Source organism: Somniosus microcephalus, chromosome 14 (genome assembly GCF_052327205.1).
Source record: "Somniosus microcephalus isolate GS21.2 chromosome 14, FLI_Smic_1.0, whole genome shotgun sequence".
Lineage (NCBI taxonomy): Eukaryota > Metazoa > Chordata > Chondrichthyes > Squaliformes > Somniosidae > Somniosus > Somniosus microcephalus.
The window spans coordinates 21,524,461-21,539,356 of record NC_141000.1 but is presented as its reverse complement, the minus strand read 5'-3'; the positions used below and the strand labels follow the sequence as shown (position 1 = coordinate 21,539,356).

The 14,896-nt window shown below is 45.9% G+C and overlaps 1 protein-coding gene across 2 annotated transcripts in view; it reads right to left on the bottom strand.

Moving 5' to 3' along the window:
• Positions 1–3,421: 3,421 nt before the first annotated feature.
• LOC147107369 (uncharacterized) overlaps positions 3,422–14,896 on the bottom strand; it is an 87,687-nt gene continuing 76,212 nt past the window's right edge. For both annotated transcript variants that reach the window (XM_086006320.1, XM_086006321.1), the window contains exon 12: positions 3,422–6,628. In XM_086006320.1, the coding sequence (XP_085862446.1) occupies positions 6,345–6,628 (284 nt within the window). In that variant the 3' untranslated portion in view covers positions 3,422–6,344. The remainder of the gene's footprint in view (positions 6,629–14,896) is intronic.

Below are 14,896 nucleotides of genomic sequence, written 5' to 3'. Positions count from 1 at the left end.
CTCCCACGAGGTAGGACAAAATGGCGGAGAAGATGGCTGCCCCCATAACTCACATGAGGCACTATTGGGGTCGGTTGCCTTGATCAAAGATGGCCACCCCCATGACTCACGTGTGGGGATACTGGCCTCAGTTGCCGTGAAAGAAGATGGCCGCCCCCACAGTTCGCATGAGGCACTGCTGGCCTCTGAAGATCCGCTCCTGCAGGCCTTAGAGAAATGGCCTTTCTTCCTGCAGGTTGTGCAGGTAGAGTTCCTGGCTGGGCAGCGCGACCTCGGGTGCTTCTCCTGGCCGCAAAAGAAGCAGCCGGCGGCCCGATCGCGGGTGCCCGATGTCGGAGCCGGTACCGGGGGTGGCGGGCCCGGTCGGGTCCGGGACGCCGACGCTGAGGTAGGTCCCGGGGGCGGCGCTGCGAAGGGTATTGCGGTAGGGGTCGGGCCCGAGTCCCAGGGTCGCGAGCAGTACCTGGAAAACGCCTCCTGGTCCTGATGGGCCACCTCCAGGGAGAGAGCGAGGGCTTCAGCTTTGTCCAGGTCGAGGTCTTTAGCTTCAAGCAGTCTTTGCCGTGAGTAGTCGGACCGTAGGCCTTTCACAAAGGCATCGCGGATATTATCTTCCGTATTTTCAACAGCCGTCACCGCTTTAAAGTCACAGTTCCTGCCGAGTGCTCTTAGCGCCCGTAAAAATTCAGCTACAGACTCTCCTGGCTGTTGCGGGCGGGATCTTAGGAGGTGCCTGGTGTACATGTAATTTACCGGGCTGCGGTACTGCTGTTTCAGTAGGTTGATAGCGGCCTCGTACGTAGTCGTGTCCTGTATGAGTGCGTATACTCTCGGGCTCGCTTGGGCGTTCAGAAGTCTTAGTTTGGATCTCTGCGGGGCGCCGGATTCTTCCAGGTAGGATTCGAAGCAGTCCAGCCAGTGTTTGAAGTTGAGGGCTGCGTTTGCTGCCTGTGGGTTTAGATCCAGGTACGGTGGTTTGAGGGCTTGCAGCCAAGCCGGCTGGTGTGGCTGTGCTTCTGGGAGGGCTTCTGGCTGGCCAGTAGTAGACATCTTTAAAATTTAGTCAATAAAATTGATATACCTATCAATTCGTCCAATAAAAGGCGACGAGTTAAGAACGTAACTAAAGGTTTTTATTGACTAAATAACAGAGCCCACCCTCGTGGGTGATCGGGTCCAACAAGGAGGAATACCAGCCAGTCGACTACCTTTATACCTGGGCAGGTAGGTGGAGCCATGGGCGGAGTCGGAGGTGGTCAGCCCAGGTATAACAGCGCGACAAGAGGCGACCTCGTATCGTGATACAACGGTGATAACAATACAACAGTGATAACTATAGTGTAACGATAAAGTGGTTTACCACATGCATTAAATACGAATTAAACTCGGCACAGAAAGTTAGGGCTGCTACTTAATAGCATAAGTACCTTTTTAATTAGGAGATTTATGTTCTTGCAATGCCACTCAACCTCTCCGGCCCAGAAAGGGAACAATTTAAACTGTGGAGTCTCATGCCTACAGGTAGTGAATTGTTGTTGGAGTTGTTGAAAAATTAAAATGTTAAATATTTATCTTACTTTCCCTTTCTTTTTTTCTCTTAATCCAATCTTTCCCTCTCTATTTCTCTCTCTGTACCCGATTTGACTCTAATTCCCCCTATTTCCTTCTCCATGTTCCTGTTTCGCAGTTTAAAGGAACCTTAGTACGTCAGATCAAATAGATTCATATTGATAGGTTCGGAGGACAATCAGCAAGAGCCTCACAGCTTGCCGCCATTGTCACTAGTGCCTCATGTGACTCTGATACAACTTCCCTTTCATTTTATCTGCTCCTTCCACCCCTTTCCTCCTCCCTTGGTTTATCTTTTCTCTTTCTTTTCCTTCCCTTCCTCAGCATCTTTAATTTCTTCCTCCCACTTTCTAAATGTTCTCTCCTCCCTTCATTCCACTTTTCTGTCCTGCAGTTGTCTTTAGCCTGCTGCAGTGTTTCACTCTACTGCAGTATTTGCCCTGCTGTATTTTTATTAAATTGAGGTTTGTTCTTAATTTCTCTCTGCTGCAGTTTTTTTCCTCCACTCCTTTCCACATAAAGCTCCATAAGAAAGAAAAAAGTAATTAACATGTCTTCTGCTCTCTATTCTTCCCCCAGCCATTGCCTCATGCTTGGGGTGGGGGGGGTGGGCGGTTTAACATGAGGGTGTCTCTGCCACATGGGAAGGGACGGCTGCAAGATGGCCACTCAGCCACTGGGTGTCCACAATTATATGAATCTACAAATCAACAACTTGCATTTATATAGCGCCTTCCACATAGGAAACACCCCAAGGTGCTTCACATAATCAAAGAAATGGATGCCGAGCCAAAGAAAGAGATGTTAAGAAGGGTGACCAAAAGCTTTGTCAAAATGGTGGGTTTTAAGGCGGGTCTCAAAGGAGATGAGGGAGGCTGAGAGGTTTAGGGAAGGAACTCAGTGCATGCGACCTAGGCGGCTAAAGGAATGGCCTCAATAGTAGGCTGAAGGGGCAAGATGCAAATCTGTAAATGAATGCTCCAGGGCAGGGCAAGTCTCCTGCGCCACCAGCATAGGTCCATTGAAAAAGTCAGGCTCGCACAAGTCACCATTAAATGGGCACAAGGCCTCTGCTCTCGGTTCACCACCTCCTGTGTACCTGGTGTGTGTGCCTTCACTGTCAGAGCATGGAAGCAATGTTTCAACCCCCCCGATAATTACTGGTAATTAAAACCAAATATTTACACCTAATGAGTATAGCTAAAAAAGACAAAAATCATTCAATTTTGCAACAGAATATGGCACCTCAGTTTCCATCAGCTGGCTACAGGCAGCACTAAAGAAGATTCATTTTCTCTTGTAGAGGGGAAGCTAAATTTTCTCAAAAATGTGAAAGGTAACAGTGGTATTAAGGTACAAACAGATAGCCTACAGTAGCAAAAATATAAGAATAAATGGGCAGAGGCATTTTGTGTTGCTGCTTGAAAGTACCTGTTCTTATTGGAAAGACGGATGTTATCAGGATGAATTTTAACGCTCTCTGGAATGCAGCTTCCCCTGCAAAATGTTATAGTGAGACAAATTGCCCGAATTTTGATAACGGCCACAGTGAATTCCTGACAGATCTCAGGATTGAGCACTGGAAAATGGGGCAGAACCTGGTTCCACTGTTTTCAATCCCCAATCCCGCGATTTTCAGGGCCGGGGCTGGGGGGACGGTTGTTGGAAGGGGCTGTTGGTGGTTCTTGCACCCACTCCACTAAACCAGCAACTCACCAAATCAAGGTCAGAGTGAGAAAAAAGTTGATCAAGTTAGTATCAGAGCATAGCTGCTTAGATGGCACATTCATATATCAGAGCATGCTAAGGATAACAGAGTGCCACATGGAGTTCATTCAAAGTAAAGCAGAGCCCACAGAATTTAACATTTATTGGGTGACTTGTTCTGGACCGTAGACTGAAAATACAACTCTGAAATTAATTATGAAACATTTTATTACAGCTCTACAAGAATACAATTTGTAGTTTTAAGTTAATCAGATTTAAAGAATGCAAACCAGCAGGAAATCTGTTTACCAAAATGATATTCAATAAATAATGCTTCAATATTCTTTACAATTTAAGCATCATAAATCTGAAAAAGCCAAAGCTGCAGTGGCTCAGAACCCCAACGTTCATTCATAAATATTAGTAAATTTATGTGATCATCAAGTGACAGATGTCACGGTTGGGTAATGGAACACTTTCCCAATTTTGGCCACCAGTGTCGGGATCAAATACTCCCAGGTTGGGTACTAAATGAGCCCGATGGAAAGATTGCCTCCCTCAATTTACCCAACAAAGGGCCATAGGTTCAACCTCAGTGTTGCACTGATGTGCATGTTTCTATTTCCCACAACAGCACTCCTAATGTAACCCCATTATTTAGAAAAGGTGGTAGAGAGAAAACGGGGAATTATAGACCGGTAAGCCTGACATTGGTAGTGGGGAAAATGCTAGAGTCCATTATAAAAGATGTAATAGCAGAGCACTTGGAAAACAGTGACAGGATCGGACAAAGTCAACATGAATTTACAAAAGGTAAATCGTGCTTGACTAATCTACTGGAATTTTTTGAGGATGTAACTGGTAGAATAGATAAGGGAGGGCCAGTGGATGTGGTGTATTTGGACTTTCAGAAGGCTTTCGGTAAGGTCCCGCATTAGAGATTGGCGTGCAAAGTTAAAGCACATGGGATTGGGGGTAAGGTACTGACTTGGATAGAGAACTGGTTGGCAGACAGGAAGCAAAGAGTTGGAATAAACAGGTCTTTTTCCGAGTGGCAGGCAGTGACTCGTGGGGTAGCGCAGGGATCGGTGCTAGGACCCCAGTTATTCACAATATATATTAATGATCTAGATGAGGGAACTAGATGTAATATCTCCAAGTTTGCAGACAACACAAAGCTGGATGGGCGTGTGTGCTGTGAGGAGGATACAGAGAAACTCCAGTATGATTTGGACAGGTTGGGTGATTGGGCAGATGCAGTATAATGTGGATAAATGCGAGGGTATCCACTTTGGTGGCAAAAACAGGAAAGCAGCTTATTATCTGAACGGCAATAGATTGGGAAAAGGGGAAGTGCAACGAGACCTGGGTATCCTTGTGCACCAGTCGCTGAAGGTAAGCATGCAGGTGCAGCAGGCGGTTAAGGCGGCAAATGGTATGTTGGCCTTCATAGCGAGAGGGTTTGAGTACAGGAGCAAGGATGTCTTGGTGCAGTTGTACAGGGCCTTGGTGAGACAACACCTTGAGTATTGTGTGCAGTTTTGGTTGCCTTATCTGAGGAAGGATGTTCTTGCCATGGAGGGAGTGCAGCAAAGATTCACCAGACTGATACCTGGGATGGCAGGAATGACGTATGAAGAGAGATTGGGTCGACTGGGCTTGTATTCGCTAGAGTTTAGAAGAATGAGAGGGGATCTCATTGAAACTTATAAAATTCCAACAGGACTAGACAGACTAGATGCAGGATGTTCCCGATGGCAGGGGAGTACAGATCCAGGGGCCACAGTCTAAGGATAAGGGGTAGGCCATTTAGGACAGAGATGAGGAGGAATTTCTTCACCCAGAGAGTGGTGAACCTGTGGAATTCTCTACCACAGAAGGCAGTTGAGGCCAATTCATTAAATATATTCAAGAAGGAGTTGGATATATTTCTTGAGGCTAAAGGGATCAAGGGATATGGGGAGAAAGCAGGGACAGGGTACTGAATTTGGATGATCAGCCATGATCTCATTGAATGGCGGAACAGGCTCAAGGGGCCGAATGGCCTACTCCTGCTCCTATCTTCTGTGTTATGGCCACTAACTGAGACTGACAATTTAGTATCAACTAGTGCTGAATTGTGGAAAGTGTTGTGCTTCTAAGAACTAGGTTCAGACTGTCCCAAACTCATTTTACCGAAGACCTTTACAACTAACAGAAAAGGCATCATTGCACTAATCTGGGTTAGAGCCAAAATCAAATTCCAGGAGGGGCTAAACTGCTGCATCACCTGCTCCCTCCCCCTAATCCAGCACCCTTTACATTACGTTCGCTGATTTCACAATTCACTGTTAAAAAGGTTCAAATCTCAGGGCTCCAAGACAGTCCAAATTATCAACCATCGTTGTGATCAGTTCTCGTTTGGGTTGGTCGGAGGAGCCTCACAATAATGGAATATTCCATGGGGAGGGGGGAGAAAATAACAAGACAAGTGCTCTTCCTCTTGGCACCGGGGGCTGCTATGGGGAGGGCTGGCCAAGGCGGCGGCTTTTGTTGGGGGACATAAAGCAAAACAGAAAATATACTAAAGTAAAATACAAATAGAACTCAAAGATCAAGCATCCTCATGCACGTATCACATCAGCAATGTGGGTTTCACAAAATTATCTTAAAAACCACAGTATACATCTCTCCCGATAAGTAATATTCATAAAGAAATTTCAGCAGCCCAGTCACAGCAGTTTGTACGGTCATCTCAAATATTCGATTCCACTTGCTCGTTCTGTTTGTGTTTTTGCTACCCGTTCTGCTACAAAATTGTGTTTCCATGTTTTCGCTATTCTGCGAGTCATACTTTGAATATTGCACAAATGCAAACTTTTGACAATCACACAAAAATAGAACTATGGTATTAAAGCACAGCCTTGCTTATACTCAGGAACCCTCACGGTTAATAGCAGGGCGTGCTATTAACAGAAAAACGTAGAAAAGTACGGTTGCTTTCCAAGATCACGTTGTTCCAGATAATAACTGATCACATGTGCTTCGACCAATTTTTTTCCCGCAAAGTTATATTTTATTTTTCATTTTCAGCATTTCGTCTCTTCAGAAATGAGGATGGTTGTGTCTTCACTGAAGTTCTCTTGCAAATTGGTGCTGTCAGGCGTGCCGATTTTGTTGCTACGATTCTCGGACTGTTTCTTGTAATACAAAGACAAATACTGAGGATGCTGTTTCTTGTAATAGTCTGGCATGGACTTCCTGAGGTCATGTCTTATGCTGCGAATGGAACTATTTATAGCAGCCACACAAGCTTTCCAGTCACGTCCATTCTCACCCAAATCAAATACTGTATAGGCTTCGTCAAGAAATTCTGTCAATAGCACGGAAAGAAGTTATAGCTATTAATATACTTAATAAGTGTTCATATGTTATCAGTTACGATTCAGTACCCTTAACAGTTGGTATGCTAGGAGGCTTAGAAGAAAATTCCTAGCCTGACTGGTCTTGTTCGTTTTTAAACTCGTATGTTGCTGCTAAAATAAATATTATTCCCCTAAGAAAGCTGCTTCATACATCAGGAGCTTTAGTACTGTATTAACCATAAACTAAACACCTAAAACAGAAATTGGATAAATATTTAAACCATCTGTCACCTTTTACTTCCCCTCTTAAACTTCCCTATTTTTTCTGTAGTATTTTTAATGTCATTCTTTTCCTTTTTGTACTCTATTCCAACCCTTTCCTCCCCCCCCCCCACTTCTATAAAGGCTTTTAACGTGTTTTTTTCCTTCAGCCTCCACACTCCTCCTGTCCATTTGAGGTGCAATATCTTTACAAAATTGCCATTCATATTGGGTAAAATTGGCTCAAGGCTGGTTTTTCAGCTCATCAAATGACAAGTATCTAGAGGCCCACAAGGTTATGACGTAGCTACAACTGAAAGTATCTGAAGATTATTACAGGAAACTTTGGTTTATCCGGATGTTAACTGTCCGGAATGCTCGATCCACCGTCAAAATTCAGGAGTCGGTTCAGTAAGTTTTTTTTCTTTTCGTTGCTTTTTTTTCCCACCAGTCAGGCTCTGCAACGTCTAGCTGAAGCTGTTGCTAAGCTACAGAGACGCTTGCAAGGTACGGCCGACTGTTTAGAAGCTGTTGCTAAGCAACAGGGTTTGTTGCCAGATACGGAAAAGCTCCGTATGTTTCAACATTAGCGCTGGTTTGTCCGGCAGTTTTGATGGGACGGCAACAGCTCGGTCCCGTCGGTGCCGGATATCACAAGGTTTCCTGTACATGCATTCTCTTTTAAATCATGGAGTAGCAACTAGTCAAGCCACTAACAGTCTTTAACATAACATAATACGTCTTATTAAAAAAACTAAGTTGTATTATCTTGTAAATGGAATTTATACCAAATGTGACAGTGTACACAACACCCAAGTTATTTTTGTCAGAAATTCAGATTCAGCTTGGCCTTTTTGTGGTTGGTGAGGAGATTAACTCAAGGCATGATGGATGCTAGCTCTGAGGCAAGTAGGATTACTGAACTTCAGTATCATCTTTCCTATTCACAATGTGTTTATTTTCTACAGATTTTAGAATTAGGCCCATTGTTATAGGATACAGGTGTTTTGTAATCTCGGAGGTTATACGATACTGTATCTATACTCCCCTCCAGTTCTGTACAAAAGCCCAACTCAGCACTGTGGTTTACAAACCTTGAAGGGAACAATTTGCCAAATTTGCTGTAAAAAGACATGGGATCCTAGGTTTTATAAATAGGGATTATAGATTAGAAAGGCAAAGAGGTAATGCTAAACCTACACAAATCATTAGTTCAGCTGCAGTTAGAATATGGGGTTCGATTTTAACTCCCCCACCTGGCCAAAACTGCAATTTTAAATCGCAGGTGGCAGTGTCCTCGGCCCACCCATCTTCAGCTGCTTCATCAATGACCTTCCCTCCAACACAAGGTCAGAAATGGGGATGTTCGCTGATGACTGCATAGTGTTCACAACTCCTCAGATAATGAAGCAAGACCTGGACGACATTTTGGCTTGGGCTGTTAATCGGCAAGTAACATTTGCGCCACACAAGTGCCAGGCAATGACCATGTCCAACAAGAGAGAGAGTCTAACCACCGCCACTTGACATTCAACGGCATTACCATCGCCGAATCCCCCACCATCAACATCCTGGGGTTTAGCATTGACCAGAAACTTAACTGGACCAGCCACATAAATAATGTGGCTACAAGAACATGTCAGAGGCTGGGTATTCTGCGGCGAGTGATTCACCTCCCGACTTCCCAAAGCCTTTCCACCATCTACAAGGCACAAGTCAGGAGTGTGATGGAATACTCTCCACTTGCCTGGATGAGTGCAGCTCCAACAACACTCAAGAAGCTCAACACCATCCAGGACAAAGCAGCTGCTTGATTGGCACCCCATCCACCACCTTAAACATTCACTCCCTCCACCACCGGCGTACCGTGGCTGCAGTGTGTACCATCTACAAGATGCACTGCAGCAACTCGCCACAGCTTCTTCGTCAACACCTCCCAAGCCCACGACCTCTTCCACCTAGAAGGACAAGGGCAGCAGGCGCATGGGAACACCACCACCTCCAAGTTCCCCTCCAAGTCACACACCATCCTGACTTGGAAGTACAGGTAGACTATCCTTTATCCGAAAACCTCGGGACCAGCCGTGTTTCGGTTTTCGGAAAATTTCGGATTTCGGAAGGTATTTTAAGACTGGGAAATTTGTCGGGGGGGGGGTCGGCGGGGGGCTCGGCCGGGGGGGGGGGGGGTCGGCGGGGGTCGGGGTCGTGCGCCACTCTGGTCATGTCGTGCGCACGACTTACGCTGAACGAAAAAACCTTCGGTTTTTAGAGGGTTTCGGTTTTCGGAAGTTCGGATAAAAGGTAGTCTACCTGTATATCGCCGTTCGTTCATAGTCACTGGGTCAAAATCCTGGAACTCCCTACCTAACAGCACTGTGGGAGTACCTTCACCACACGGACTGCAACGGTTCACGAAGGCAGCTCATCACCACCTTCTCAAGGGCAACTAGGGGCGCCCACGTCCCAGGAACAAATTTAAAAAAAGATCGGGCTCCACTGACATCATAGGGGCTGGATATGCCATTTTAACCGGAGGCCTGAGTGGGGGAGCAGTGATGGCTTCCTCACCAGACCACACCTGTTGAGAATAGTAACCAGGACTAGGAGAAACTCAGCAAGGTTAAGTTTTTTAATTCTTGTTTTTAGTTTCCTCGTGAAAGAGTCGTCGTCGGATTGCTCCTCCAGGCTGCACAAGTAAAACCTGGGCCTTCCCAGTCTGTCCCCTCTCCCCACAGGGGTTCTCCTCCTGGAGCACTTAGCTTGTGCCAGGCATCATACCCAGAGTCCCCGGTGGCGGACTCCTATTGCCCGATTTTAATGGTTGGGCAGCCGCTCCCCACTGACTTCCCGGCCTTTTTGGTCGGGAAGTCGGCAAGAGTTAGGTTAAAGAGGCCTGACTGATAAAATTCGGCTCACCCCACCTGCCTGATGTCGCTTCCAGTTGGGCAAGAGGGGCTTTGTCTTGTTCCCACCCGGGAGTTAAAAATCGAGCCCATTGTGCCCAGTTTTCGGTGCCTTTTTTTGGACAAGATGGAGAAGATGCAGAAGAGATTTACTAAAATGATACCAGGGATGAGAAGCTTTAGTTATAGAATCATAGAATGGTTACAGCACAGAAGGCAGCCATTTGGCCCATTGAGCCTGTGCCGGTTCTCTGCAAGAGCACTTCAGCTAGTCCCACTCCCCCGCCCTTTTTCCGTAGCCCTGCAAATTTTTCTCCTTCAGGTATTTATCCAACTCCCTTTTGAAAGCCATGATTGAATCTGCCTCCACCACCATTTCAGGCAGTGCATTCCAGATCCTAACCACTCGCTGCGTAATAAAGTTTTTCCTCATGTCGCCTTTGGTTCTTTTGCTAATCACCTTAAATCTGTGTTCTCTGGTTCTCGACCCTTCCGCCAATGGGAACAGTTTCTCTCTGTCTAGACCCCTCATGATTTTGAGCACCTCTATCAAATCTCCTCTCAACCTTCTCTGCTCCAAGGAGAACAACCCCAGCTTCTCCAGTCCATCCATGTAACTGAAGTCCCTCGTCCCTGGAATCATTCTCGTAAATCTTTTCTGCACCCTCTCCAAGGCCTTCACATCCTTCCTAAAGTGCGGTGCCAAGAATTGGACAATACTCCAGTTGAGGTCGAACCAGTGTTTTATAAAAGGTTCATCATAACTTCCTTGCTTTTGTACTTTGTCTCTTTTTTGAAGCCCAAGATCCCGTATGCTTTTTTAACGGTTTTCTCAGCCTGCCCTGCCACCTTCAACGATTTGTGCACATATACCCCGAGGTCTCTCTGTTCATGTACCCCCTTTAGAATTGTACCCTTTAGTTTATATTGCCTCTCCTCGTTCTTCCTACCAGAATGTATCACTTTGCACTTTTCTGTGTTAAATTTCATCTGCCACGCGTCCGCCCATTCCGCCAACCTGTCTTATGTCCTCTTGAAGTCTATCACTATCCTCCTCACGGTTTACTATACTTCCAAGCTTTGTGTCATCTGCAAATTTTGAAATTATGCCCTGTGCACCCACATCCAAGTCATTAATATATATCAAGAAAAGCAGTGGTCCTAGTACCGACCACTGGGGAACACCACTGTATACCTTCCTCCAGTCTGAAAAACAACCGTTCACCACTACTCTCCGTTTCCTGTCACTTAGCCAACTTCATATCCATGTTGCCACTGTCCCTTTTATTCCATGGGCTTCAACTTTGCTGGCAAGCCTATTATGTGGCACTTTATCAAACGCCTTTTGGAAGGCCATGTACACCACATCAACCACATTGCCCTCATCAACCCTCTCTGTTACCTGATCAAAAAACTTGATCAAGTTAGTTAAACGCTATTTGCCTTTAACAAATCCATGCTGGCTTTCCTTAATTAATCCACATTTGTCCAAGTGACAGTTAATTTTGTCCCTGATTATCGTTACTGAAAGCTTCCCCACGACCGAGGCTAAACTGACTGGCCTATAGTTGCTGGGTTTATCCTTGCACCCTTTTTTGAACTAGGGTGTAACATTTGCAATTCTCCAGTCCTCTGGCACCAGCCCCGTTTCCAAGGAGGATTGGAAGATTATGGCCAGTACCTCCACAATTTCCTCCTTAACTTCCCTCAGCATCCTAGGATGCATCCCATCCGGTCCTGGTGACTTATCTACTTTAAGTACTTGAAGAGATACGAGGAGAGACTAGAGAAACAGGCTTTAAAAAAAAATAGAAGCAAGGTTAAGAGGAGTCTAATAGAGGTGTTCAAAATTGTGAGGGGTTTGGAAAGGTAAACTGGGAAAAACTATTTCCACAAGTAGATGAGTCAGTAATTAGAGGGTATAAATTGAAGATCATCACCAAAAGAACAATGGAAGAGGTTAGCAGAATATTTTATACAGTGTTGCTAGGATATGGAATGCTCTGTCAGAAACAGTGCTGGAAGTGGATAAATAATGGAAAAAGCAAAAAAATAAGAGTGATGGGGAAGCCATGGGAATGGGACTATATATCTAGCTTGTACAGAGAGCTGGCACAGTCATGGTGAACTGAATAGTCTTCTGTGCTTTAAAATTCTAGGACTTGAGTAAATAATCATGCTGAAGTACTCCAAATCCAAGTTAGGAACAGTGGCGAATGAAGGTTGGAATAAGATCTGTAAAGGATAATCTACGAAGAGAGCAAGCAAGGTCCTATCAAAGATAGGCAATCTTCTTTTCTTCAAACTTTGTCCTCAACATGCTTTATGATTTTACCACCGTCAAGTTAAAAACTGCGCCGACAATGTCAGCTTTGAAGTTAAGGTCCTCAAGGATGGTTGTACTGAAGAAAGCATCGCCCGTGGAAGGCGAGAGCAAACATGGGATTACATCGGAGATACGGCCCAGAAACAGGCCATTCGGCCCCACCAGTCCATGCCCCATTCGAGCCTCCTCCCGTCATTTACACAGGAGATACGGCCCAGAAACAGGCCATTCGGCCCCACCAGTCCATGTTGCACTCGAGCCTCCTCCCGTCATTTACACAGGAGATACGGCCCAGAAACAGGCCATTCGGCCCCACCAGTCCATGCCCCACTCGAGCCTCCTCCCGTCATTTACACAGGAGATACGGCCCAGAAACAGGCCATTCGGCCCCACCAGTCCATGCCCCACTCGAGCCTCCTCCCGTCATTTACACAGGAGATACGGCCCAGAAACAGGCCATTCGGCCCCACCAGTCCATGCCCCACTCGAGCCTCCTCCCGTCATTTACACAGGAGATACGGCCCAGAAACAGGCCATTCGGCCCCACCAGTCCATGCCCCACTCGAGCCTCCTCCCGTCATTTACACAGGAGATACGGCCCAGAAACAGGCCATTCGGCCCCACCAGTCCATGCCCCACTCGAGCCTCCTCCCGTCATTTACACAGGAGATACGGCCCAGAAACAGGCCATTCGGCCCCACCAGTCCATGCCCCACTCGAGCCTCCTCCCGTCATTTACACAGGAGATACGGCCCAGAAACAGGCCATTCGGCCCCACCAGTCCATGCCCCACTCGAGCCTCCTCCCGTCATTTACACAGGAGATACGGCCCAGAAACAGGCCATTCGGCCCCACCAGTCCATGCCCCACTCGAGCCTCCTCCCGTCATTTACACAGGAGATACGGCCCAGAAACAGGCCATTCGGCCCCACCAGTCCATGCCCCACTCGAGCCTCCTCCCGTCATTTACACAGGAGATACGGCCCAGAAACAGGCCATTCGGCCCCACCAGTCCATGCTCCACTCGAGCCTCCTCCCGTCATTTACACAGGAGATACGGCCCAGAAACAGGCTATTCGGCCCCACCAGTCCGTGCCAGCATTTATGCTCCACACGAGCCTCCTCCGGTCTTTCCTCATCTAAATCGATCAGCATAACCCTCTATTCCCTTCTCCCTCATATGTTTATCTAGCCTCCCTTTAAATGCATCTATACTATTTGCCTCAACTACTCCCTGTGGTAGCAAGTTCCACATTCTCACCACTCTCTGGGTAAAGAAGTTTCTTCTGAATTCCCTATTTGATTTGTTGGTGACTATCTTACATTGATGGCCTCTAGTTATTCTCTTCCCCACAAGTGGAAACACTCTCTCTGTATCCACTCTATCAAAACCTTTCATAATTTTAAAGACCTCTACTGGGTCACCCCTCAGCATTCTTTTTTCAAGCAAAAGGGACCCAGCCTGTTCATCCTTTCCTGATAGATATACCCTCACATTTCTGGTATCATCCTTGTAAATCTTCTCTGCACCCTCTCCAGTTCCTCTATATCCTTTTTATGATATGGCGACCAGAACTGTACGCAGTGCTCCAAGTGTGATCTAACCAAGGTTCGATACAGGTTTAGCATAACTTCACTACTTTTCCATTTTATCCCTCTAGAAATAAACCCTAGTGCTTGGTTTGCTTTTTTTATGGCCTTGCTAACCTGTGTCGCTACTTTTAGTGATTTGTGTATTTGTACTCCGAGATCCCTTTGTTCCTCTACCCCACCCAGACTCGCAACCTCCAAGTAATAAGTGACCTCCCTATTCTTCCTACCAAAATGTAATACCTCACATTTATCTGTGTTGAACTTCATTTGCCAATTATTTGCCCATTCTGCAAGTTTATTAATGTCCTCCTGCAACTTGTTGCAGTCCTCCTCAGTGTTGACTATCCCCCCCCTCCAATTTGGTGTTGTCTGCAAATTTAGAAATTGTGTTTTTGATTCCAAAGTCTAAATTGTTAATGTAAATTGTGAACAGCAGTGGTCCCAGCACTGATCCTTGTGGAACACCACTACCCACCTTCTGCCACTGTGAATAGCTACCCTTTACTCCCACTCTCTGCTTTCTGTCTTGAAGCCAGCCAGCAATCCATTCTGCTACTTGCCCCCTGACTCTGCATTCCCTGACCTTACTCATTAGTCTATTATGTGGTACCTTATCAAAGGCCTTTTGAAAATCTAGATAAATAATAGTATTTAGTAGAGGCAGGATGTTTGCTGCGCTTTAAATACTGTCTACAGTAAGCATTTTGATGTCCAGAAAAATGGTCATAACCCAAGCAGAATGAGCTTTCACTTGACTTGATGGTGGTCAACCTGCTGGTTTTGGAACTTAAGCTGTACCTATCTAACAATATGTTGCGTTACCTAAAGTTTTACCCTCAAATGAAACAAACAACATCCCAAAAATGTACAAATCTAAAAGAAAAAATCTTGCATTTATATAGCACCTTTCACGACCTCAGGGCACCCCAAAGCGCTTTACAGCCAATGAAATACTTTTGAAGTGTTGTAATGTAGGAAACGTGGCAGCCAATTTGCGCACAGCAAGCTCCCACAAACAGCAATGTGATAATGGTGATGTTGACGAGGGTTAAATATTGGCCAGGACACCGGGGATAACCCCCCTAACTCTTCTTTGAAATAGTGCCGTGGGATCTTTTACGTTCACGTCTAACGTTTAACGTCTCATCCAAAAGACGGATATAAGACTATAGTAAACTGGAGTTCTAAAAAGA